This window comes from Vanessa cardui, chromosome 10, assembly GCF_905220365.1.
Source record: "Vanessa cardui chromosome 10, ilVanCard2.1, whole genome shotgun sequence".
NCBI lineage: Eukaryota > Metazoa > Arthropoda > Insecta > Lepidoptera > Nymphalidae > Vanessa > Vanessa cardui.
The window spans coordinates 11,455,471-11,483,430 of record NC_061132.1 but is presented as its reverse complement, the minus strand read 5'-3'; the positions used below and the strand labels follow the sequence as shown (position 1 = coordinate 11,483,430).

Genomic DNA, 27,960 nt, shown 5'->3' with positions numbered 1-27,960 from the left:
GGCTATTTGTAAACTTGACCTTAAGAATATTACAAACAGCGTTTACTCTTAAAGAAACAAGAGCGTAGGGCGCGCGCTCGCGGCTTGTATTATTAAAATTATTAGTTATTATTATTCTATGTGCATTAAAAATGGTAAGATATCAAGTAATAAGTTATAAAGTGATGTTTTATTTGTGATACAATTTGTGCGATTGAAAACATCTTGTGGTTTGTACAAAAACGTAAATGACCGGTTTGTGTGGGTTTTGACATTTCGATTTTGAGGAAAAACCTTTAAACGACGAACAGGATATATCATTTTTTAATACACATATATATATTATTAATTGATTAATAATTCGACGGAAATATTGTGATCGAAAGTATGATTTCATTGTGAAACATTGTGCACATAAGACCGTTGGAAACGCGTCAGTCAACACACAGCTGTAATATTGTTGTGTTCTATCATTTTCTTCCGGAATTAAACGTCGTAACTGTATCGATTCAATGCTAAGTTTGAAATATTATTATCATTTGCATTACATATGGTTTATAAGACTATTTTTAACGTAAATTAATTCCGATTTACATAATCCTTCATCAGTTCATTACTCTTAATTTAAATAACTAAATTGAATTAGTTTACAGCTGATTTCAATATAAAGATATGTTTAATATGGTCATTGTAATCTGACATTCTCGGAGGGCATAATCATTGTGGCTTTGTTCTGTTAAATTGAATCTTTTAATACTAAAAATATTGATAACGATAATAGGATGATTGAAGTCGGGTTCAACGTACTCTTTCAAACAAAATATCGCATCGACAGACCTATATTATAGAATAAATTTCGTATGTTATAATTTCTTATGAATAATAACATAAAAACATAAGTGGGTTTATTTTGCGTCTTATGTAATAGAATGCAGACAAAAAACAAAGTATAAAAACGCAGAATTCAATTCAAATGATGAGATTATCATTTTAATAGTTCGTATAAAATTTTATTTATGTTTACCAAAAGCAAAACAGCTTAACCTTAATTATATTTGCACGAAATTTTTACTTTTTATTAACCTTACTTAATAATTAAACTTTACCGGTTGTTACGACCAAACCGTATATTGAATTTTAAACCAGTTTCACCAAAAATATTGCTTTTAATTTAACATTTAAAGACAAAATATATGACATGAGCGAATTTCTACAAGATTCTAGAATATAATTAATAGCTAATAATAAGGTACGTAAATACATATTGTATTTTATAATGAAAATAAATGTAGTAATATATATTTTAATCAGATTAAGAATAATTACTAAGGAAAACGTAGTATGTACAATCTCGTGACAGATTATACTATATTACACTCATTTTTTATTCATTATCTATGAATATTTGAAATACCAAGAAACAAATGAAGATGTTTATATCTTCCACGTAACTTAAAGACATTTTTTTTCTCCATAGATTTTATGGCTGCGTAATTTTCAACTGTTTTTTTACTCGTAATCCATTCACATATATAACCAAACTGATAATATATATAATCTACAGTTATTTTATTTATAAATTGTTGAAAGATAACTCTTGATATTAATTAATAAGGTTCTTCTTTATTCAATTTAAGCAAAGAATATATAAAGAGATACAGTAATGAAAATTAAAGTTATCACAATGTTCCCGGTTCCAGCATATTCTGCCGAGCGCCAGTTTTAAATTCCCGACAATGTTTTCTTTTTTTTATAATGTTGCCCACTTCAAAATCTGTAGCGACAACATATATATTTAATAACTATATTTCTGAGTTTAAGACGATAGGAATTTCAAAAGTCTTGATACAATTAGCTCAGGAAAAACCAGGTAGTTATAAATAGATTTTGTTGTGTCGTCATTCGTCATATATGCGAATTATAAACAATATCGTCAACATATGATTACGTACATATTAATAACAAATATAAGTGTACAAGAAAAATGTATAATTTGTAATATAAAAATATATAATCATACAAAGATGTGATACAAAATAAAAATGTACTTTATTCAAGTAGGCTTTTGCAAGCACTTTTGAATCATCATTTAACAACTATTTTAAGTGAAGCTACCATCGCTTCGGAAAGTAGTTCTACCGAGAAGAACCGGCTAGAAAGTCAGTAGTTACTCTTTTTCAACATTTAAAAATGCAGTCGTTAATTATATATGTATTTAATTTATCCTGCCTTGATTACAATTGGAAGCTTTTTAATCGTCTGCATAATCATGTATTAAATAATTTAATGTGTAATTATATAATGAATATATGATTTCTAATCTATGGGCCTGCAATTCCAGCATAAACAATCAATATAAATTAGCCACTGGCGATAAAACACCAATATACCTAACAAAAAGTCTTGGGTAATTCTTAAAGGCCATTTTGGTTCAAATACTGATATAATGCACGAATTAAAAACTATACATGTAACTTAACCTTCAATACAAAAATCACCATAATCTCTATACTATTGAGTTACTAGTTTCCGCCCGCGTCTCCACTGGCTTTTTAGGGTTTGTCTTCAGGCGTTAAGCATGAAATGCATGTTAGTTGAAGTTCATGCTTGTTTTATAACTAATTTCCTTAAATGGTGTTGTGGTTTGATCGTAACAGACTAACAGACAGAACATTCGCATTTATAATATCTATAATATTATTCATGTAAGTTCTTAAAGATGATTCAAGACTATTTGAAAATATTATATAAAATGTAAAGTAACCATCGGTTATGTTGATCGAAATTACCGCAAAAAAAAACTAATTATTTTATTTTCCAATTGAAAAATAATTATTTAATTACAATTTACAATTCTACAAACACTTCAAACTTCTCTCCTATTTGCTATCTATGAAACATCTAAAATAATAATATACCATGTCTCTTAATAATTTGAAACCGTTATTTGCGATTTTTTATAATAATATGGCCACTACCGTTATGAAACTACTTAACAAACATGAATATATCAGCGCTAAAAAAGCGCTCGAGCCGTTACCTGAATCACATCCATCTATATCGGCATTCGTAAGTCCAAAATGAGAAAACCTCTTAAAATTGGCTCCATCTTTATCAGTCCTGTCACCCGTGCTCTCTGAATCCAGTAGCATTTGGTGCAGCAGCTGCTGCTGTTAGCTTTTTTCCACCTTAAGGTTGAATCAAATTTGGAGGACACTTAACTTATTCTTGACATAATATATACAAAAGTACGTACTACAGCTGATGGTAATTTATCACCAAAGCTCAAAACAAGAAATAATTTCTAACGTAAAAATATTTACTGGCGGCGAAGATTTTGTTTCTTTTTTGTTTATAAAGAATAGTAGCCCATTATACGGAATTACTAGTATTCCTAATTCTCCCACCATTTAATTTTAAAAGGTCAAATTTGATCCTGCAAGTTTTTCGCTAATATGCCACGAACCTCGAAACAATTATAATTTTTTGTCCCTTGTTTGTAATAACACTGACTCACTAACTCTTCCAACTGTAACAAAATAACAACAATTAGCTTATATTATTAGCACATACCTAAACTTGCTTGCATAAAGCCCTACCAATTAACCGAAGTGCATTTGCTGCCCACGTTCAATGCTCCTTCTAGTAACTCTGAATTTGGCGTTGTCAGTTACCAATCGTCAATGGTTTTCATCAGCATAGATTCAACCATATAAGTGTCACATATATACATACACATATACTACAATAAGTTAAAAGTTTTCAACTAAAAACCAGCTGTAATCTGTTCAATCAATAAAGTCCACAAAAAAATCATTACAAAAAAATAAATCGAAAAATTAAATTAAATCAATAAATTTGTAACCATCAACATTATATAATCTGTGCTTCGAAACGTCAAAATAATTAAAAGAACTCTTTCAAAATTCGAACTCAACAGATATCAACTAATTTCGGTGATACTAATGAATAATAATTAGTGCCGTGTTTAATTGATAATTGCTTTACAATTACTCGCATTCATTACTCAGCAGCCACTCCATTACCCCTGATTCGGTTTCGCCTAATCACCCTACTCTAGACAGTCATCAATCAGATCTATTTAAGCAGAGATTTTACGTATTGGAACTGAGGAAATATCCATTTATAAATTAACAAAAACACTTCAGTAACTTTTTATCAGCTGTTTGACAAGAATTAAGTAAGGCTTAAGTGCTGTTAAGTCTAAGATTATTTATATATCCAGCATTAATAAAGAAGGCACACTATTTAATACAGACTATAAAAAACACTACCTTCGCCATCCAAGCAGGATATATTACTAATAGGATCTAATCTTATCTCAAATTAAAATAGATTATTTTGTTATTGAAATATTTTATTATTCACAATTATATTCAACCAAAAAATGTCAAGTACTCTTTATTTTCCGTTGCCATAGTTACATAATTAAAGTAAGTATGTGACTATGACCAGTTATAACTTATGAATTTTAAACTTATTAGTGTATATATTACATAGTATTAAATAAATACATCATAATATAATATCTTGGCTAATTAACCTTTCATTACAAACATATATAATTGTATTTAACTAACATGACTCTATTTTTAGTGTGACTACTGATTTTCTTGCTAGTTACTCTCGGTAGAATCCACTATGCTTTCTGAAGCAGTGGTAGCTTAACTTAATATAATTGTTAAATGACGATTCTTGAGTCACTTGTATTACTACATGGTATAAAACAAAGTCGATTACCGCTGTCTGTCCCTATGTATTTACAGTTTGTACAGAATTTCTATGAAATTAGTTACATCCAGGTTTCCTCACAATGTTTTCCTTCACCGCCGAGCACGAGATGAATTATAAACACAAATTAAGCACATATATGTATATAGTGGTGTTTGCCGGGATTTGAACCCGCAATCATCGGTTAAGATGCACGCATTTTAATCATTATCATTGCCTACACATACTTTAATTTACTCCAAAACGTTAAAATATATATAAAATTAAAAAAAAACTTCACTAAGTTGTAAAGAATAAAAATCGAATCGAAACGACTGTGGAGGCTTTCAAACACGAATAGAACCAGTCCATCTAAATGAACAAGATATTCTTGTTTATAAATAAAGAAACACATCACTATTAAGATGATTTTATCTTAACATACCTTAACATATATACTATATAAGATTTTGTCATTGAATTTAGTTATTTAATTCATATTATACAAACGCTATGTATTAATCGAATACTGACTTTTTTAAATAGTGGCTTTTTTAAGTATGTAGTATTACTACATACAGCCGAAATGTACGCGACAAATTATTTTTTTTTTTTTCAATTATTTACGAAGTGATTCATGAAGAAGGATTAGATGATATTCTTTAAGATTTTGTATAATTTTACTGAAATATAATGTCTGTTGAAGTTTCAAACAAAAGAACAAAATGATAATCAATAACTGTATATTATGATATAACGTTTTATGTAGACTCTTATTTTCCCGTAAAATATGTGCCATAGATGTATGTATAAATACATGTTGTTGCGTTCGAAATTATTAAAAAAAAAAGACAAAAACTATTTAGTGCAAAACAAAATTTTGCCGCGTGAAACGATTACGTTCGAAATTCAAAATTCTTAATAGACAAAGTTTTATTGCTGCGAAATAAAACTAACTTGTACTCCTTTAAGTCGATACGAGATACTATCAATTTACTAGAACATTCTATAATGCTATACTATAACTTACTTCGTACCTCACTTTTAAAACGTTGTAAGTCAACTTCTGGCACGCTATATTATCCTTTAAATTAAGACATTATTATGGTCAAAATCGTTTAATATTTTCTAATAACTCATAATCGTATGTGGTGTGTTTCGTATTGGTTTTTTCATACCTAGTTCTATTGTAGATAAACAACTATGCTATGTATAATATTAGTGTATGTACCATAAAGCGGGAGCTGAGATGGCCCAGTGGTTAGAACGCGTGCATTTTAACCGATGATTGCGGATTCAAATCCAGGCAAGCACCACTATACATATGCACTCAATTTGTGTATAATTCATCCCGTGCTTGGCGGTGAAGGAAAACATCGTGAAACCTGCATGTGTCTAATTTCATCGAAATTCTGCCACGTGTGCATTCCACCAACCCGCATTGGTTCAGCGTGGTGGAATATGTTCCAAACCCTCACCTTAATGGAAGAGGAGGCCTTATCCCAGCAGTGGGAAAATTACAGGCTCTTACTTTACTGTACAAGTGTAATTAATTATAAAACGTGGTATCCCTTCTATATTTATCGTTGTTTGTCCCAACGTTGGCGGCGCATTGGTGATGTTGGTAAAGCTTTAAATTTCTTACAGCGCCAATGTTTGTGACCACTTACTATCAAATGGCTCATTTGATCAACCGACCTAGAATATTTTTTAATACATTGTATTGACGTCAATGAATTAATTGCATTCATTTATTTATAATAATGACAAATTGTTCCACTAACCATAGATCATACAAAAATAGAATACAATGTTATGTAGAACATATAGTTATATATAACATTCCCGCGTGAATTCCTGCAAACAGTTCTTAATTGATATATATCTTCATATTTAATCCTAATTAATTTTTAATTTAAATTTAATTTAATTATTTAATTTCATTACATTCATCGATGTTAACTTCACTGTTATAAAAACATTTTATTCATTTTTTTATTATTAGTATCCCTTTTCTGGCAGAAACAAATCAGAATAATATCTCTTTTCAAGCAGAAAAACTAAGCGTACAATGGCAACATTAGTGACATTATTAATTTTTTTTTAAATGTTTTGTAAAGGAAACCCGTATAGTTCCCAAGAAAGCATACATATATTATGCGCAATAATAATAATAATTGAGTAATTAATACATATAAATTCTCTGATCAATATTTACGCTTACTAATAGAATCGAATAAACTCAAGCCTTTAGATCAGATCAAAGTGCGACCAGTCATAAGCCGGCTAATCCATCTGAATCCATGATCAAATCCATCATTACTTCTAACTAAAGCTCTTTATTTAAATGGAACATTCTTAATCCGATCGAAAAATGGCGCAGGTACTCAATTGGCGAAATCTCGTATTTTTTTCGACGATTTTTATCATTTTTTTTTATGTTGACAACATCAATTTATAACTTCAAAGTCGTTTTAATTACATATATACATTTTTCATTTGTTTTTAATACTTTATTTATCCGTATGATAGCTTACCGTGTTTTTCATTTGATTCTTTAACTGTAAGTCATTCGAGTTTGGAAAAGTACGTGTATAATTTCTGTATCAGGTTTTTAAGGTCATCAACCCTAATAAAAGGCGCAAACCCGTGATCTTGGATTTTTTTTTTATTATTGCACACAGTATACGAATATTATGCCACGAAAAAGTTTTTAAAAATAAAAACAATTTTATAGTGGTGATGATGATGAAAATTATGATTTATTTTTTTCAGATTGGATCATTATTAGTCCTAGTCATAGCTTTATGTGTGCCGACACATGAACAAAGTACGCCAAACTCGCCATGTCCAAATGTATTCATGTATGAGCCAAGTACGAATGAGCCAGGACGGTGGTACGGCGCAGTTAATCTTTCAACAGACAGCACCCTACATTCCTTGTGGCTAAACATCGTGTTGGACAGTAAGGCAGACATTTTGGGGGTAAGTTACCGTATTCTGCGTTGACTATATATCATATATAAGGTATATATATTTATATATATATATATAAGTATAATATATAAAGTCGACTCCAAATTCTTCACTCAATATTAAAAGCATTAACTTACTTATTAATTAAACATTAATAAGTAAGTTAATGCTAACGAACTACTACTACTACTACTAACTTAACGAAAAGAAAATACCCTGACATAAGAATAATCAGCGAAAGAAACTCAGAGGGTTATTATATTGTCAATTCTATTGCTTACAAATATTCAATATGAATAGAAACAGTCAAAAGGCGATCTTATCATTCTCAAGGTGTGCTATCAATCATAAACTTACTGTAAAACCTTTCTCACAATTGCGTCTTCTAATTTTCTTTTAATTGGCAACATAGGGATTTTGAACGCTTTTTTTATGGAATAGATTGGCAGACGAGCATATGGGCCACCTGATGGTAAGTGGTCACCATCACCCATAAACAATGAAGCTTTAAGAAATATTACAATTCCTTTCATCGTCAGTGTGCCACCAACCTTGGGAACTAAGATACTATGTCCCTTGTGCCTGTAGTTACACTGACTCACTCACCCTTCAAACCAGATCACAACGGTAGCGTCACAAGATATTCTACAGAGCGGTAGAATATCTGATGAGTCGGTGGTAAAACGCTTTCTGGGATCCTGTTGTAGATTCGTATACATTTCCCGCAAAAAAGTTACCGACTCTGCAGTCGAGTAATAGGAGTAACAAAATTGTGTTTGTTCCACAATTTTCCCATAAAACCATTAATTTTTTCACGTACTTACGTAACATTACAGAGTATTACTAAAGTTATTAATTTCGGGATGTTTACCATGTTTTTTATTTTTACTCCATCAGACTGAGAGTCTCGTGAACAAGACATTCGTAGATAATTTCGAAATATCGAGCTCCACCGAATAAAAATAAAAAACATGGTAAATATCCCGAAATTAATAACTTTAATAATAAAAATAACCATGTTAATTTAAAATCTTATTACAGAGTATATATTGAGAAGTAACACTCAATATCTAGATTTATTTTAATTTATACCTCAGTTTATTGTGTTCTGGTATCAAGCATGATTGTTCCAGCGTATGCCCATACCGTGATAGCCAATTCCACATAACTTCTCGCCTATCGGTGCTTGTCAAACTTCTTATATACTCATCATAAAAGAGTATATATAGTGCTTTTATTTACATGATATTACCTTTATAAGAAGCGATAAAAAAACTGCCAAAGACTTAAGCCCATTACACAATGAAAAAATATATTTTATAATAGATAAGGAATAAGGAACGAGGAATAAGGAATAGCACAGCAACCAAAACACAATAGGCGATAGGCTACAATATTCAACCAATCCCAGCGGCCAAATACCTGCTACTAGTTACGTGCTCCTGTTAGTTTTACGACACTTCGTTGAAAAAATGCCTTGCGATTGGCTGCCTATAAGAAATAAGAAACATATTCCCATCGCGACGGAAATTTTATTCTTATTTATTATTCCTTAATTATGAATTGATTAACGGTGCTGCCATCGATGGATTCCGCTATTCCTTATTTCGTGTTCCTTATTCCTTATATCTTATTTTTTTCATTGTGTAATGGGCTTTAAAGTTCTTCTTGCGAATTTCATTACGTCATTCCACACGTTATTTTATTGGCTGTCAATTATCGACACGTGGTTTAAATAGGCACGAACCATTGACTTCCACTCAGATGATTAAATAACCTGCAGATTTTCCGTTTTAATTGTTATATATGCAAGTAATTCCCCAGCGTCGTTGTGGCTGTATAGATTTATTCCGTGACATTTATATTAAAAAAAGAAAAAGCTATTATGACTTTTGAAAGGATGTATGTAAATCCCCGAGACGAGATGATGAGATGTTTTTTTTTGGCTCTGATTAAATGTCTCGTTAATAAAACATTAAGCATATGATATTAACTAAAATATTCATCGAAATTTAATAAAAATATTGTAACACATCTGACAAGTATGGAAGTACCTTTTCAAATATTACTTGGTGGTAGGGCTTTGTGCAAGCCCGTCTGGGTAGGTACCACCCACTCATCAGTTATTCTACCGCCAAACAACAGTACTCGGTATTGTTATGTTCCGGTTTAAAGGGTGAGTGAGCCAGTGTAACTACAGGCACAAGGGACATAACATCTTAGTTCCCAAGGTTGGTGGCACATTAACGATGTTAGGAATAGTTAATATTTCTTACAGCTTCATTGTTATGCGTGATGGTGACCACTTACCATCAGGTGGCCTATATGCTCGTCCGCCAAACTATACCATATAAAATGCGAAATACCGATTAATTAAAATTAAGTATTTATTACTGACCAAATTCATCAAATTCGCTTCAATACCGATACCGATCGACCGTAAAAAAATCGACAGACAGACAGAGTCTTTGATTTATATTAGTATAGATTACTATAATTAATATTGTTGGGATTTTTAGACTGTATGACAATAAACATTTAACATGTTACGATTTAAAAAAAAAACATAAGAATACGTTCGGTACATCTCTAATTCTATCTGGATAAAAAAACACGTTTGTTGTTATTGATTTATATGCATAAACCTTATTTACGTACGTAAATTGAAAATACATAGCTAGAACATTTTTAGCAATATTTATTACAAATTTTCATTACCAATTCAGTCAAAATTCAAAGTAAAAAGTCGTAGAATTTCTGCATAAATTAGTATCATTTTAACAATGTTTTTATTAGTTGGACGTATTTTTTGTTTTCATTTATACCTAAGTTGACCTTTAGCGCGTGCAGTGATCGTTCGTTTCTTAGAATAACTTATATGAATATTAAGTTTTTTACGCATAATAGGAAATAATTTATTATTATATATACCCTACGTCTTCTTTAACTTCTATATAGTTAACAAAACGTAATAATTTCTCCTCTTTGCTTGGTTAAACAACTCAACTGATTTTGATGAAACTTTGGTGAGCTATTATATTCTTCCTGATTTCAAATCGATATTATTATTTTTTTGAATTTAGCATACCTGTATAACACATTGACTTTATAAACAGTAGACTATACTGACTAGAATTGTTGTCATATTTTAAAGACAGATTAATAATAAATTATAAATACAATTTAAATTAACAATGTATTACAAAATGATAAGCGTTTGTTAATAATTTGATTAATAACCTACTGAGCAAATTAACAGTTAATAAATATGATATTATTGTATGTTTTTCTTTGAATGTAATTCCATTAAAACCCTTATCTTAACGGTTAGCTCATTTTATAACAATTGACGAATCGTAATAGGGTTTTTTTTTGTAGAACTGGGTTGGAGACGTCACGACCACAGACAACATAGACTTCAAAGTTGAAAATACAAAAATGAAAATCCACCCGGGCCCAGCACTTTCCGTTCGATTCTTCGTCCAGTACAATCCTCTTAATAAAGTCCCAAGACTGCAAGCGATTAGACTTAACGGCAGAGAGATATGCAATGCCAATTCCCCTCAGCCAGCCATTGATCGTGTCGACACAATCAGACCTGATATAACATCAAGCAGACCTCGGCCTGACTCCGGTGTGGAACATTCTCAGCCCGTGGAAAGACCCGTGGAAAGACCTGTGGAAAGACCAGTAGATAGACCACTAGAAAGTAGACCGAGTAAAAGACCTCAAAAGCCAATTATTAGGCCCGAAGACAAGCCAGAAACCAAGCCTGTGTATGGAAGACCTTCAGGAGATGGGCCCGTTTACGTAGCACCAAGTAATCGACCAGGAGAACAGAGCAACGCTAATCCCTACAGCATGTAAGTATCGTTGATTTAATACCATTAAACGCAATCAAATACATTTAAAGTTAATGCATGACGTTAAAAAGGAATAAAAAATCATGATAGTAGTTAGTAGACTTTTCTCTTTTCTCCACTGGCATCTAAATCTACTATCTCTTAAGTATCACATTCAGTTGCATGTATAAACGATTTACAACTTTTTCTTAAAACTGTCTGCCTTTGAAATAATTGTCGATTTTATTATTGGTGCTAAAATTGGACATGCCAATGCTCCCGTGTAGTAGCTATCTTCACTAGATTAACTTCACGCTCGTTAACAGCGGTGATGGCCAGGTGCCTGTTCAGAGCGTTACAGAAAGACGCCCGAATCATCAGCTGACAACCACATCATACCGTCCCATCAAACAGAATGACGACGACTATGATAGTGTCAGGTAAGGCTTGGCGTTAATATACTTTAAATACGCAGTAGCAATCTTTATGGATTAAGAACTCACTGTATAATGGTAGATCCATGACACAGACTTGGCATAAACCTCAATTGAATTTTGACTATGCAACTAAGCGCAGACAAAAGTCGGTGTAATGGAAAATTCGGAGCTATTCTTGATAGTTGAAAGTCTGTACGTATATCCGCTTATTATTTGGAGCTATATAATTGACCAGTAAATAATTATTAATTGATTAAATTTTTAATGAAATAAGTATGGAATACACGAGGCAAAAAAATGCGATTTATATTCAATAATTCTAGTTGATAAAGTTTTTAATGAAATATGAATGAAATATAATGGAATTGCAACGATACTGCTACGTCTGTGTCGTGTGGACCCACGATAACTCCTGAAATGTTGAAATCTGCCATACAGTGATACATCGTGTGACCCATAACACTTCCTGTCATCATATTCTGTAGTTTCAACTTTAATTATACACATTAGCTCCACTTATTAAAGCTTTTTTCTGTAATAAAATAGTATTAAGGATTTGCTTTATTTGAAATTTAAGACAAAGTCAATGATAATGTCATCAAAAACCCAAATTAAAAAAAAAAATCTGAAAGAAACGAGCAAACTTTATTATCTTGGTGTGTGTGACAGCTAATACAAGGCAACTCTTGGCCAAATAATGGCCAATTATTTGTCCAAGAGTTGGCCCATATTTTTTTTGGAGGCGTTTTCAAATCTTTTAGTCTGTCTAGACATATATATGATCAGAGCTGAAGTTATGATCGCTCTTATGTGAGTATAAAATGTGAATCAGTTCCTATAATTTTAAAAACACTTCTAGGAATTATTAGTTGTCACAATTGGCCCAACTAATCAAGTTTCCTAATTTCTATATTCAAATAATCTAGATAGTATGTATTTTAAATACCTATTCAATTTAATTCAGTTCAAGGCTACAATTTTAAATTTCGAATTTATTGTTATATTTTTCGTCTTTGGAAATTAATGTGTTTTTATTCTCAAAAATAGAACTATGTTCGATACACAGACGGACATAGTTTGACATAAGGCTTATTCATTCGATATTTAAAAATACAATCTATAAATATAATAAAATTGGAGTGCCTGTTTGTATATTAAAATAGCCCTTTTTTACTCAATGCATATGTATTTATACACGGTACATATACCAAAATAACATTTTTTTACAATTTTTGTCGGTCTGTGTGTTTGTTCCGGCTAATCTCTGGAATGGCTGGACCGATTTTGACGGGACTTTCACTGGTCGATAACTGATATAATAGAGAGTACCATAGGCTACATTTTTTTGTTATATTTAAGGGGGCCGTCCTTACGGAACGCTAAAATAGCACTTACTAGTTTTTAAATATCTGAAAACTGGAGCATCGAATATGGATAAAAAATTACATGCAGTATCTTAATAGATATGTCTCAAGTTTTACATCTTAATATATCTAAAATATACATCAATAACCTAGCATATTCATCGCCAACATGACTCCAAACACTGAAATCGACCTTTTTTATTTAGCTTTACTGAGCTATTTAGCTGCTAGTTTATTCATGTATTTTTGCTTAAAAAGGGTCTCAAAAGTGCAAATAATAATTGTACCACATTAAATTTTTATTATATTACACAATATTTTAGTATTTTTTATTTAAATATTACTTACTTTTTTGCATTCGTCGTCCATACATTTTAGTATGGAGAAAATCATTTGACGGTTTTGATTTTTTATTCGACATCGCTGTCAATAAATCTTCAGTCCCTCCCCAGAGCTCAAGGTGAGAGCACGTCAATTTTATTTCGAGCCGAACATTATAATTACGCGAAACGTCTACGCACACATAGACAAGCGAACATAAGGGTGGGGCCCGAGTGTCGTGGGACGCAATTGTTTTTTTTTTACTTTTCAAGGAATCAGATGAACTGAACAAGTATGATTGCTAATCGGTTAATGTTTTACTTATCATTGCTTATTAGTGCAGTCATTTCGTCGAAAAAAAAGGCAGATAAATGACAATGAAAGGCCATGAATTCCGGGGCGCTAAGGCCGCCATCTTGAAAAAATGGTAAAATTTGTTCCCGGCAATAACTCGGCAATCCGATGAGATTGGAAAATTTTTACGAGAACCTTTTTTGTACCTTTTTTTGTGCTCTACAAAGATATCTTAATCATTTTCGCGTTCGTCGTTATCGTCATCATCGTCGTCATCGTTATGAAAATGTCGATCAAAAAAGTCAAAAATTAAGCAACAATTTTTGTTTTAATTTTTATTTTTGGTCATAAATATCGAAAAATTTGTAAGATGCATTGCGTAGCTCGATCGCCCGTTCGCTGAAATGGATATTCGAGTTGTGGAGATCATGTTGCACAAGTCTCGTGATTTTGTAGTTTGTCTGAGCCCTATCTGATGAAGTAGATGTTTACCTCGTCGCTCCTGCATGAGCTGCAGAGTCTCTGTTGAAGGAATTTCTTGCCTTCATCTCGCAGAATTCCTACCACTTGTGCAAGTTTCTGGTCAACGTCGTTTGTGGCTTCCAAGGCAGCGAATCGGTTGCTATCTCCGGCTTGAAGCATGTTAGGTCTAAACGTAGACTTCATCAAATAGGCACGTTCGAGCTTGAAACGAATATCCAGAGTGCCTCGTACGAGTTGGTGATCACTTCCGGTATTAAACCCGGTGACCAAAGAGACATCTCCTAGTATCCGTCGCTTGTCCTTTATGATGAAATTTATCTAATTTATGGTCATTGCATCGGGGCTTTGCCTGATATGCCTTGGTACATATTTTCCTCTTTATCATCTGAAGGTGTCTTGTTGGGTGCGTAACCTGTACAACTTTGAAGAAGTACGCAACCCCTGTCAACTCACTGGAGATTTCGACAACGTTATTAATGAGATTTAAAATTAACATGGCTATTTTTATCATGAGACTCATGCACAAGACATTCGTAGATAATGTCCAAAATGGAGCTGCATCTAAGAAACATAAAAAATATGGTAAATATCCCATTTGTTTTGAAGTTATTAATGAGGTCCTTATGCACCAGAAACCCGGTCCCGCATTGAGATTGTTGGTTTCCCTCCCTGAAGTTCATAAGAGGACCCGAATCTAAGTGATTTTGTCCTCTCCCTCTCTTCGGACTTCGCAGATACCTCAAAGGTATTATCTTATATATTTCAGTTCCTCTTCCAGTTGCACCAGATGTTCATCAAACCTAATCGTTTGTATACGATAAACCTAAACCTAAGTTTAGTTGAGTCGAGATGGCCCAGTGATTAGAACGCGTGCATCTTAATCGATGATTGCGGGTTCAAACCCAGCAAGCACCGCTGATTAATGAGCTTAATTTGTCTTTATAATTTATCTCGTGCTCTGCGGTGAAGGTTAACATCGTGAGGAAACCGAAGAACAGCGTGGTGGAATATGTTCCAAACCTTCTCCTCAAAGGGAGAGGAGGCCTTTAGCCCAGCAGTGGGAATTTACAGGCTGTTGTTGTTGTAGGGTTAGTTTGTTTGTGGGGCCGTTCGTAACACGGAGTTTCTTGGCAGAGCCTGCCCTACTGTTACTGTGGCCACCGCCGTAATCAAGAATAGTAGAATAGTGGAGCCGTGGACATTTTGGTCCTTCTTTTGGAGTAAATGTATAATACTCGCCAAGCTTGGCTTTCGGGCTGGAAATCGCAGGGCGTTCACGCATAGGTGACTATGTCTGTATCACTTATTTACGCTGTTTTAGATGTTCATCCTACCATCAATCGGTCGCCAGGGTCGCCTCGTAGATCAGGGTGCACCACATGCAGATGTGGATGACTTGGGGCACTGAGATGAAGTTGCGCCCCTTTAGGTACACTTTTACGAGCAATTACAGAAAATCACAAATCGCAATTCGGCATTTGGATACATGATTTCAAGCATCTTCAACTTTTAAAAGAAAAAAAAGGATTTGCATTCTGAATTTACCTCTGTAAAATCTTAAATATTAATGTGCAAAATTTTTAATGTCGAATTAGAAATGCAAAATTGTGAGGATGAAAATTGTGGAAACCTGAATATAAATGAGACTGCTGTGTCTGGTTTTATGTCGAAAGGTACTGGTTATGCTGGATTAAAACAGGTTTCTGCTTATCTTGCAATACCCTGTAAATCTAAAAACCTGTACGATTAATGTCATACATGGAATGGAAGAAGCTGCATAGGAATTTGATTTAGTGTTACTTGACGTCGCAGTAGACATTAACGGAATACCTGTGATCATAGTAGTAACTCATACATGCTCGTCTAACAGATCATACAGAAAAAACTACACGGCTCTATCATTTAATCAAAGACACTCTATCGTCATATATTTTTAAAATTATATTCCAAAGTATTATTATATTTCTCGGTTGACTTAACTGGAGAGTTTTACTGCTTTGGAGCTGCTGTTTTATGGAGGATTTGCTGCCTCACAGTTGCCTAATTTTTTTTTCTAAATTCCAAATTTAAAACGAACGGTAACTCATACCATTGCTCATGATGTTGATGACGTTAGTCTGCTTAATTCTTAAATATTTAACTGCTTTATTAATACATTACTTAGTACATAGTGCTAAGCAAAAATGTTGATATACATTCCTCTGTGTATTGATGCTTAGTACTTTTTATGAGCAGATCCCGTCAACGGCCCAACTTTATTTTTATATACCTAATATAAAACAATTTTAATTGAATTATTTCATAAAAAACATTTTCTTGTGTTATTGACTTGTTTAACCAAGACAAAGATTTTTTATCCCCCATAACACCAAAAAATTTGTTTTATTTTTTTGTAAATGTATTATTAGTTTTTTCTGCTTCTGATTGTAATTTATATAAAAAAAATTGTTTTAGATATTTTTTTCATATCGCTGTTATCGTAATAATTGTCAAATTGTAATATTTTTTGTGTTTATTTAATAGATTTTAGTGAAATGAAAAAAAAAAAGAATATAATTAATATATGCTTCCGTTATTTTTATTTATTAAATATTAGTAAGTGATTATTTAATGTGTCTAAAATATTCTCAAAATAATAATTATTTATTTAGAAGCAACAAAAGCAGTTGAAAATCTAAAAATCATTAGGTATATTAGGCATCTTATTGCACTCGGACCGCACCCTTTGCTAACAAACAATTTAAAATTGATTTTGCGAGTGACAACCTCATAGCTAATTACATTGCTCGTATTTAAATGTATTTTTATAAATCCTACGTTGTGAATGCGCAATGAAAATATAATTTATTCGTTGCATCGACAAAAAGCAACTAAGTATTTCAGGGGATGCGTACGATACACCGAAAAATGCAAATGTATTATTGTAAAATACCTATGTGTGTGTTCGAAAATAAATTCCCACGCTTACAGACTGCGCTCTTAAAGGCGTACAAGTTCGCGGGCACAGCTAGTTTAAAATATGACATCAAATTCTGAATTTAAATATATGTTTATTTTCTCCAACAGCAGTGATCCCTCCGAATACTTCACCGGTGGTTACCTTCTTGTTACACCAGACAAAACTGTGGGTGGCACCAAGAAAAATGTAAGTTTAATATGATTGTTTTATTTAAAATAGGTAATATTATATTTTTGATAAATCAGCGATTATAATAAGTAGATCTTTAAAAAGGTTACAATGTATGGAGCGATGGATTAAAAAAAGAGGCATTTTGGTCTAGAGCACAGAGCAACAAATTTGGAAGATAAGAAAATTGGCGATTTCATTAACGCTTTTCTTATTTTCCAGAACAAAATAAAATATCCCAAGTTGTTACTAAGAAGTGATTTATTTTATTTTTCTAAAAAAATTGTATCGAAACTTATATCATTCACTATACTGATATATCAAAAATGGGGCAACATATTTACAGTGCCCAGGAGCTTCAAATAATAATAATAACAGCTTGTAAATTTCCCACTGCTGGAATAGAGCCTCCTCTACCTTTGAGGAGAAGGTTTGGAACTTATTCCACCACACAGTTCCAATTGGGGTTAGTTGGATTCACATGTGGCAGAATTACGTTCAAATTAGACACATGCAGGTTTCCTCACGATGTTTTCTTTAATGGCTAAACACGAGATGAATTATAAAGACAAATTAAGCACATGAATAGTAATGAATAATTAGTGGTGCTTGTCTGGGTTTGAACGCGTAATCATCGGTTAATGCACGCGTTCTAAATACAAATAAGCTACTAAAATATTTTAAGAATCAACCATAGCGTGAATTACGATAGAACTCTCCATTGTTGCCACACTACAAACTTCTAGGTCTGAGTTAACTTCGTATATTGAAATTTACAAGGTATTAACTCAGCACAAATATTCGCATGTTAATCTAGCGAGGATGCTTACAGCGCTTCTATTCTAGACCGAAATTCCAATTCCTAATTAAATACTACTCTGCGACTTAATATACCAATTTCATTATTTAATTTTGATTAATTACCTTCTCAAAAGAGAGGGGAGGCCTCAGGCCTGCAATTAAAGACTTTGACTTTTCCAATACTTTTGTCTGTGCGTAGCCTGTGTCGTGTGGACCTACCATTATATACGAAGTGAGGCCTCAGGCAGGACATTTGTCCTGATATTTACATACTTTGATTTTATTCCGACTAAGAAGTTTATGCTACTAGATATATATGACGAAAAGTTATGATCATTAATCTTAAAAATATCAGCCTGTAATGAGCTAGACTAAATTAAGCCTCTTCCCCTGTTGAAGTGAAAATTTGCTGCTTCATAGCAGCATATGGTAATAACCCATTACATACCACATGTATAGTAAAATTTCGGACGACAAAAGCAGGTTTACATTTTACAATAGCTTCATCAAAGAAAATGAGACAATTATTACGAATTCGCAGTCTTTTTAATTCAAAATGTTGAAAGATTAATATTGAACTAACTTCACTGAATGCTGGTTTTCATTTAAAATTGGACAGAAGTAAAAAAAATAAAGAATACTCAAATCAACCACAATTTTTTTTTTCTCATAAAAGACTTATAACAATAGACATTAAAAAATACTCTTCTATTTTTAAATATTAGCTGTTTTCCGTATAAAAAAAAAACACTAATTCTAGACCTGGTTTACATTATGTAGGGCCGACAGTTATATCGCTGACCCGACATCTCTCAATATTCACACTATTGTGCTTACACACTACACATTTGTCAAAGATGACCATGTAAAATAATATGTGAATATGCTAATCATGTTATAATGTACAGTAATTATGACGTTGATATCAGGACCTATTAATATGAATAGAGTCAATGGAATTCGTAGGGTAGAACGGTCTGTAAACGGTATACTGTCAAATCTCGATTCGACTTAATGTAAACCGGATCTAAGCTAACCAGTGTCAATTAATCATCGAAACGCCATTTTTTTTTCGTTAACATTTATTCATATATTTCTTACTATAATAAGGAACTTTAAATAACCTTCACCTCTACGGATTTATTATTTATGGCTAATATAGTGGTTTTTTATCATAAAAAGAATTATAAAAAATATTACAATTTTTAAAGTAATGTGTTAGTTATTCCTATTTTGTTTTTGTTTTTTTAAAAATTGTTCACAATTAAAAGTAAAAAAGTAGTAAAGTAACAGCCTGTAAATTTCCCACTGCTGGGATAAGGCCTCCCATTAAGGGGAGGGTTTGGAACATATTCCACCACGCTGTTCCAATGCGGGACGGTGGAATGCACACGTGGCAGAATTTCGATGAAATTAGTCACATGCAGGTTTCCTCACGATGTTTTTTAACACAAATAAGTGCATATTATTGAATTTTTCGTACGTCACTGTTTTGAAATTATTTAATTGTCAGCGAAGATTATATACTATTTATATAGAACGCTAGTATTTTTAATTTGTCATTTAAAGTTTCCTATGTAAATTAAATTATAATGGAATAAATTCAAAGTAAGGTGAAACAGGCTCGTAATTATGAATTTATTTATAAGTCCATACGGAGTCCATAAGGCGTACGGATTCAAGTTACTTGTTCTAACAAAACTTGCTTTATTGTAATATATTTAAATGTTACTGCCCACTAATATGCCAAATATGTAAAAACCGTTAGCGTTCTATAATTAACTTATAGTTATAACACCATTCTCTCTGACTCTTATGCTGTTTAATATACCATATAAGAAATATAGACATGAATTAAACATGACGAGGCCCATAGGTAACGCAATATATAATACATTAAAAAGTATACATTATTTTATTTTTTCCGAAAATATGTCAAAATGTTTTACAGACCGATTACTAAAAAAATTGTGACCTCCAATACTCAGAACATTGTAAGCTAGAACCTTTTTAGAACTTAACCTTCTTGGAAGTGATCCAAATATGTGTTTACACTTCTGAATAGAAAAGCGACATAAAAATTCGCTGCATTACTTTCAATTGTTTAATATTAAATCGTTTGTAATTTCAGAGTCAGTGTGGTAAAGTATTACGTAACAATCCCAATCCTCTCGTCGTGAACGGAAAGCCGACTCTAGAGGGACAGTGGCCCTGGCAGATAGCCCTCTACCACACTCAGGTACCAAAATTATTCCATAATATATCCACAAGATTTAATGGATAAAAATATTGATGGCAAAATTGTACATTACATCATAATATATATAGCCCTTTCTGCGTACGGTTGCAATACTACAGAATGTTTCTTGTATCTTTACTATAATATCTATGTATTATATACAAAACCTTCCCCTCTAATCACTCTATCTATTAAGAAAACCTCATCAAAATTGTAATCGTAGTTAATTTTAAATATCTAAGCAAAGGGACAGACAAAAGTAAGAAGTAAGTGACTCCGTTTTATACTATGTAGCAATTATGATGATAGTGATATAAATAAAGCACCTTTCTAGAATCCTCTAGAAGATCTGTCAATATGTCAATTATTTAGTATTTGCCGAAATACCATAACAAGTGGTATAACAAGTTCACCTTGCATTGGCCCTTAAATTTTTACAAATATTGACCACTTTCTTTTGTCCATTTAAACTGTTTTCTGATCATTCTAATTCTAATATAATATTTATAATGATCACACCGTACAATAATAACGATACAATATTGATAGAAGAAATCAAACAATCAGCATATTTCATCATCTCATCACACCGCATATTGATCTCTAGGTGGTCGACAGTAAGTACATATGCGGTGGTACCCTCATCTCCCACAAGCACGTGATCACGGCAGCCCACTGCGTCACGCGCAAGGGATCCAGTCGACCTGTCAACAAGAACACCCTCACCATATACCTCGGAAAACACAACTTAAGGACGTCGGTAGAAGGAGTTGAGATACGTTTGGTAAGTATGACAAGACATTTACATTACATAACTTACAAGCTAAAGAACAGCCTAACAACAATGTTTTGACGACCTCCGTGGTCGAGTAGTGTGTGCTCGGATTTCATGGGTACGCCACTCCGAGGTCCCGTGTTCGATTCCCAACCGAATCGATGTAGAAATTTCATTACTTTTCTATGTTGTCTTGGATCTGGGTGTTTGTGGTGTCGTTACTTCTGATTTTCCATAACACAAGTGCTGTAGCTACTTACATTGGGATCAGAGTAATGTATGTGATATTGTCGCATATTTACTTATTTTTTATTTAATGTCCTCTATCGGTCCACTGCTGACTAAGCCCATAGCCTACCTTTGATGAAAAGGGTACATAGCGAACTATAAAGTTATTGTAAAGTACATCCGTACTTTTGGTTGGAGAATAAGAGTTCATCTGTGCCAATTAGCTGCCATTGGGATCGGCGGATGAAACAATAAATTAAGAAGTATTTATGGTACTAAATATATACAAATATTTCTCATCACACAATGTTTGTATTAAGATCCAATTATTGACGCTTTATTTAATTTTTTACTCGAAATTGCGTTCAAGCGAAGATTTAGTTAGCTCTGTAGTACTCATAAAAGTATACCCTAAATATTACATTACCAACCTTAATATGACAATAACTTTCAGGTTTCCGACATAATAGTTCACCCACAATACAACGCTTCATCGTTCAGTCGAGACGCCAGCATCTTAAAGATGCGTCAGCCGGTTGAATACACGGAGTTCGTGCGGGCTGCCTGCCTTTGGCCGGAGGATCAGATAGACTTGAGCTACGTCATTGGGAAGAAGGGTTCAGTGAGTATTTTTTGATAACTTCTTATTAGGAACGCTTCGTTACGTAACGCGTAACTTTGAAACTATATCTGGCTCCCTTCCTCTTGGTGAGATATCCACGCAGGCCCGCATAGGCCCCGGGGTAACTGGTCGGGGCGATGGCCCCCTACAGTGGTGGCAACGCCGACTGCAACTACAGCCGGGTCACTGGGTGGATTGCAATCCATGGTGTTCGATCTGGGTGGGGTTCACGCCACAGGGCGATCAAGCCTTGGCAATCGGCAACCTGTGGCGGATCCCACTGTGGTATGTCCATGTGATGGCTTCTCCCGTCGCGCAGCGAGGTCGAGTTCGTCGGTGGATCCCGGCGAACGCCCGTCAGCCGGCGACGACGAAGCGGTCATGGTCGAGTGAGGTCGCGTGGTAATCCTCTTGGGTCCGGTGGTCGCCGATGGTATGGCGCAATGCCCTGGAGATGCTGGGATCGCGCTCCGTCGGCCCTCGCGAACATACAGTAAACAGCAGCTATAAGTAGTCTTATCTCTCACTCTAACAAAGAGCGCTAGCTGTATTTTGGAACAGTTATCACTTCTGTCGCGTCCCGATACCCAGATGTATTTCTTTTTTATATAATCTTCTACTTAGTGGTAGGGATTTGTACAAGCCCGACTGGATAGGTACAACCCACTCATCAGATATTCTACCGCTAAACAACAGTACATAGTATTGTTGTGTTCCGGTTTGACGGTTGAGTGAGCCAGTGTCACTACAGGCACAAGGGACATAGCATCTTAGTTCCCAAGGTTGGTAGCGCATTGACGATGTAAGGAATAGTTAATATTTCCTACAGCGTCATTTTCTATGGGTGATGGTGACCACTTACCATCAGGTGGCCCATATGCTCGACGCCAATCTATTCCATAAAAAAAATCATCACCAGAGAAGTATTTGTCATGCCTTTTGTACATCTTATTTCGATGAATGTAGTTTTGCTAACTATTCAAATTTTTATTATACTTTAATCTTGTAACATTTTGATTGCCATAAGTGTCTTCAGAATAATTATATTCTACTCTATATTCTAAATCACTTCCTAAATTTTAAGGACAATCTCTCGAACGAGATACTTACATGACTTGAGATTCTGATAAGACGATAGTGCAACTTGAAAAATTCATTTCTTTCTTATATAACAAGTACGACACAACTTAGTTGTAGCATCGGCAAAATTCGTAAAACCGATCACATCCGAATTAAGTACGCTATCCCAAATTATCAATATTTATTTCTCATGCGAATGTGATCTTTAAAACGTAATAACTTGTAATATAACAAACGTAATAACGTAATAACAAACGTAATAACTTGTAATATCATATGACCTAATATATTAGTCAATTTGACGCGTCGATTTACATGCACTTGGTTTCTCTGACGCGTGAATCTATAGCGACGAACAGCGTCGAATGGCGCGATAGGGAGCTATTTCTATTGGTTGTGTAAATCGTCAGCAATCGGTTTTATTTTCATTCCATTGCATTTTCCGATGCTACAACTAATTTGTGTCGTACTATATATAGATATACATATGTATATTAAGCTTCTTGATAATTAACTTAAAAATTGTCCGAACAATGTGTTTTAATATTTCGAATCTTTTTTATTTTTTGTTCGTCTATAATATATATTGATTGAGTGCTATATTATATATATAGGCGGTACATTTATACATCATAGAATTTTCACGCCCGTGTTACCCAGGGTAGTTCGTTAGTAATACATAATAATTTATTTGTATTTCTCCATAACGAAGTATCAAAAATGTAAACAAAAATTTTAACTGTATAACACCAGTTCAAAATTGCACAAATAAAGTGTAAATAATTTAACGAAGTTGGTCGTTTCACTAAAATTTGTTGAATCAGCGTCTATCTGCAATGCCGACGAGATCGATCCGTAACAAATTCAATTCCGCTGTTGTTTGTTGTTTCCACGTAGAATTGTTTATTTGAAAACTTATTTGTTAAAATCATCTCGTTAATTACATGGAAACGATGAATAGATCATAACAAAATAGTCAAAATCAAAAATCTAAATCAAAATAAACTTTATTCAAGTAGGCTTTTATAAGCACTTTTGAATCGTCATTTTACAATTAAGTGAAGCTACCACCGGTTCGGAAAGTAGATTCTACCGAGAAGAAACGGACAGAAACTCAGTACTCTTTTTTAACATTTAAAAAATACAACGTCATGTTAATTAAATACAATTATTTCAATTAATGTATCCTGCTTGGTAGTCAACAGGTATTAACTTCACGCTTTTTTATCATCTATAAAATCTTATATCGAATAATATGCTTTTACAAACGATTTGAATTAACTAAACGGCAAATTTAAAAATTTCTGCGGAATTTTATCATAGAAACGGATACTTTGCCCCAAGAAGGATTTATTGACTTTGCGGAGTCGGAAACTTGGCGTTATAAGCTTATCCTTACTCCTAGTGCACATACAATGATCATCACTGATTTTATCAAAGTGATCAATGCTACTGTGAATATACATAATATTGTTGTAAATATATTGCGACGCAACAGTGAGTATTCCCACTTTGTTAAAAACATCCCGAAGAGAGTCTCTAGCTCCAAGATTATAAATAAACCGGATGGCTCTCTCTTGTTGTCAAATTTGAACAGGTTTTTTTATAAAATAGGTAGTTTTTTGGGCTAATGATACCTGGTGGTAAGTCTGTCTTCAGACATGGTTCCGCTATTTTTTTAACAATTACATACATCACCAATTCACCTTTTAACTGGGATGTTATGTCCCATGTGACGATGATAGCGAACTCAAACTTGGTGAAGCATTTCTACATATTCATGATTTTAATATGTGTTTATAAACATACCATACAATATAATTCCATACATTAGCCGTGCTACTGGGCGCCAACAGTGGCGTAAATAGGGTGGTGACATCGGTGCCCAGGCACAGAGTGTAGACTCTCGAGGGCACAAGAATAGACAGACTGTGCAGGACTATTGTTTTTTCGTTTTGCTCTTGTTAAGATTCCGCTGAGCCCCTAGTACTCGATTCCAATACAAACGTACTCACATGCTAGTATCATTAAAAACATACATCGCGCTCACTTTTTTGGCAACGCACGAGCGCATTTGTGTTTAGTGTCTATCGTTAATGGGCAACGCATTTGCAGTAGTGAACCTGTGTTTAAGTTTTAGTGAGTGAGACTGTAAAATAGGCAAAGGGTCTGCTTAAATAGGGCGCAGTTATAGAAGCTCGCACAGGGCGCAGAAAAGGCTATTTACTGCACTGGGCGCCAATTAATTAATATTACTTGATTATAAACCTTTCTAACCGAAGTAGGAGTTTGGGGGGGCAAACTCATATTCTACCGCCAAACAGCACGTGTCAGTGTTGATGTCTACCGGTTAAGAATTAATTAGAAGTATAAGGATGGTGGCGCTTTGTTCATTATGTAGATGGGCAATATCTCCTCTATGGGTAGTAGTCTATGGTCCGTGTCAGTATCTATGGTAGGGTTAATTAACCCTTACGATCAAATAGTCCAGTTACCAGTCTGAGTATCAATTTCAAATGACAAAATATTATAATTAACTAGCGACCCGCCCCAGCTTCGCACAAGTGCAATACTTATACTACTTATACTACGCAATTTGTTTATTTATGACATCAGATCAGAAACTTCTAAAATTATCCGTGTTTTTTTAGCATATTGCCCATGTATTATATATAAAAACCTTCCTCTCGAATCACTCTTTCTATTTAAAACAAACCGCATCCAAAACGGTTGCGTTACTTTAAAGACCTTATCATACATAGGGATAGACAGCGGTGTGCAACTTTGTTTTATACCATCTAATGATTCCGGCTACAATGATTTTATTTTACGTTATGTTTTGGTTTGACGACCTCCGGGGTCGTATAGAGTTTACACCGCTTTTCAAGGGTACGCCAGTCTTTAGTCCCGGGTTCGATTTCCGGACGAGTCGATGTAGAAAAAGTTTATCAGTTTTCTATGTAGTCTTGGGACCGGGTGTTTGTGCTACCGTTGTTATTTCTGATTTACCATAACACAAGTTGAAATACTTACATTGGGACCAGTGTAATGTATGGGATGTTGTCCAATATTTAAAAAAAAAATGTCTATAATAATAAATTATGAATAATATATATTTGTACAGGTTGTGGGATGGGGCTTCGATGACACGGGGGTTGCAACCGAAGAACTGACATTAGTCGAAATGCCGATCGTGGACACTGAGACCTGCATCCGTTCCTACAGCGAATTCTTCGTTAAATTTACTTCCCAATACACATTCTGTGCTGGATACAGAGATGGTAAGCTTTTTTTTTTAAATCGTTATTTGTGATCAAAGTCCATCACTTGAATAAAATGTAGATTATAAATTTTATGGTAGATTAAAATATCATAGCTTATAGATTCATTTTTTTTATATCATCTATGGCTTCTGCTTCGTTTTTACATTTAGTTATTTATGCGGCCTCTATTAGCTTATTAGTACTAGTTTGTTTAAAAAATAACAGTTTTAGAAGACTCTAACTCAAATGACATTCAGTCTGAAATAGTATATATATATCCAATTTAGATGCACAAATATAACAATGAATATTCAGTAATCCAACAAGAATGTGGAGAAATAGAATTAAAAAAAAAAAAAACAGATTATAAATATTCAATTGAAGTTTATAAATCCAAATATTTATGAAAAAAACAGTACCTACATGTTCTACTTAAATAGTTAATTAAAAACATATTTAAAATACTGAGTAAATCTTTAATATATAATACAATTAAATAGTTTTTGTTCATAATTTATTTAAAAATGTATGTTTAAAATTGGGTAGCTCTGTTTGAATCGTGAACTAGGAAGCGCTTTAATCATAACTGTATCATTACAAAATTTATTACAGGATCGACCAATGACCGTACCGGCATTAGAAAAAGTATGTTCCCTCATAGAATTAATATAGCTTCAGTCTAATTGGGAATAAAAAGACAGCGCAGCTTTCCAATAATTTATCTTTAACTATTCTGAACCCTCTGTATTACTCGCATGTTATTTTTACTAATTTTATGTCACTAGCTGCAATAGCTGCTTCTCATTTTAATCCCAAAAACATTTAATATTTAAAAAAAAATTATAAACACGTTTAATGAAACACTAAAAATATTAAGCAATTAATGGATATTATGGAACTAACCAAATAATTTAAGCATTATTTTTTTTAATCTGTCAAGCAACTAATTAAAAAAAAATCTTAATGTTGCCATTTATATATTTTTGTGTTCTGTACGACAGGTACGTCCGTTTGTAATGGTGACAGCGGCGGCGGTATGGTCTTCTATATGGGGGATTCATGGTACCTCAGAGGTCTGGTCTCCCTGTCTGTTGCGAGACAGAACGAGTATCGATGTGATCCAACGCACTTCGTAGTTTTTACTGACTTATCCAAATTTTTACCTTGGATTAAACAAAACATCGAATAAGTATTTCTAAAGGAGATTAGATATAAAAACTTTTTATAGTTTTTTATGGATATATTTAGTATAACGCACTCCATGACTTTTGTGTAGTTTGTGCTATTTTAATCTGCGTAAATTTAATCGATCATTTGTGTATGTGTCAAGTGTTTACCTAAATTTTTGTAATAATATTAAGGGTGATGAATGATCTAAAAATAAAAATTATAAATGGA

The 27,960-nt window shown here is 33.3% G+C and overlaps 1 protein-coding gene across 6 annotated transcripts; it reads left to right on the top strand.

Moving 5' to 3' along the window:
- LOC124532820 (serine protease gd-like) lies at nt 1-27,960 on the top strand. 6 transcript variants are annotated; one of them, XM_047107903.1, is made up of 11 exons: nt 1-134; nt 7,486-7,695; nt 11,065-11,549; nt 11,855-11,968; nt 17,494-17,572; nt 20,487-20,594; nt 21,202-21,378; nt 22,052-22,219; nt 26,424-26,580; nt 27,175-27,207; nt 27,564-27,960. In XM_047107903.1, the coding sequence occupies exons 1-11, from the start codon at nt 132-134 to the stop codon at nt 27,749-27,751; spliced, it is 1,722 nt and encodes a 573-aa protein (XP_046963859.1). In that variant the 5' UTR covers nt 1-131; the 3' UTR covers nt 27,752-27,960. The 6 variants fall into 6 exon arrangements, with proteins under 6 accessions (XP_046963859.1, XP_046963858.1, XP_046963857.1 ...); XM_047107902.1 differs by lacking the exon at nt 1-134 and having other exon boundaries at nt 7,453-7,695; nt 17,497-17,572; XM_047107901.1 differs by lacking the exon at nt 1-134 and having other exon boundaries at nt 7,453-7,695.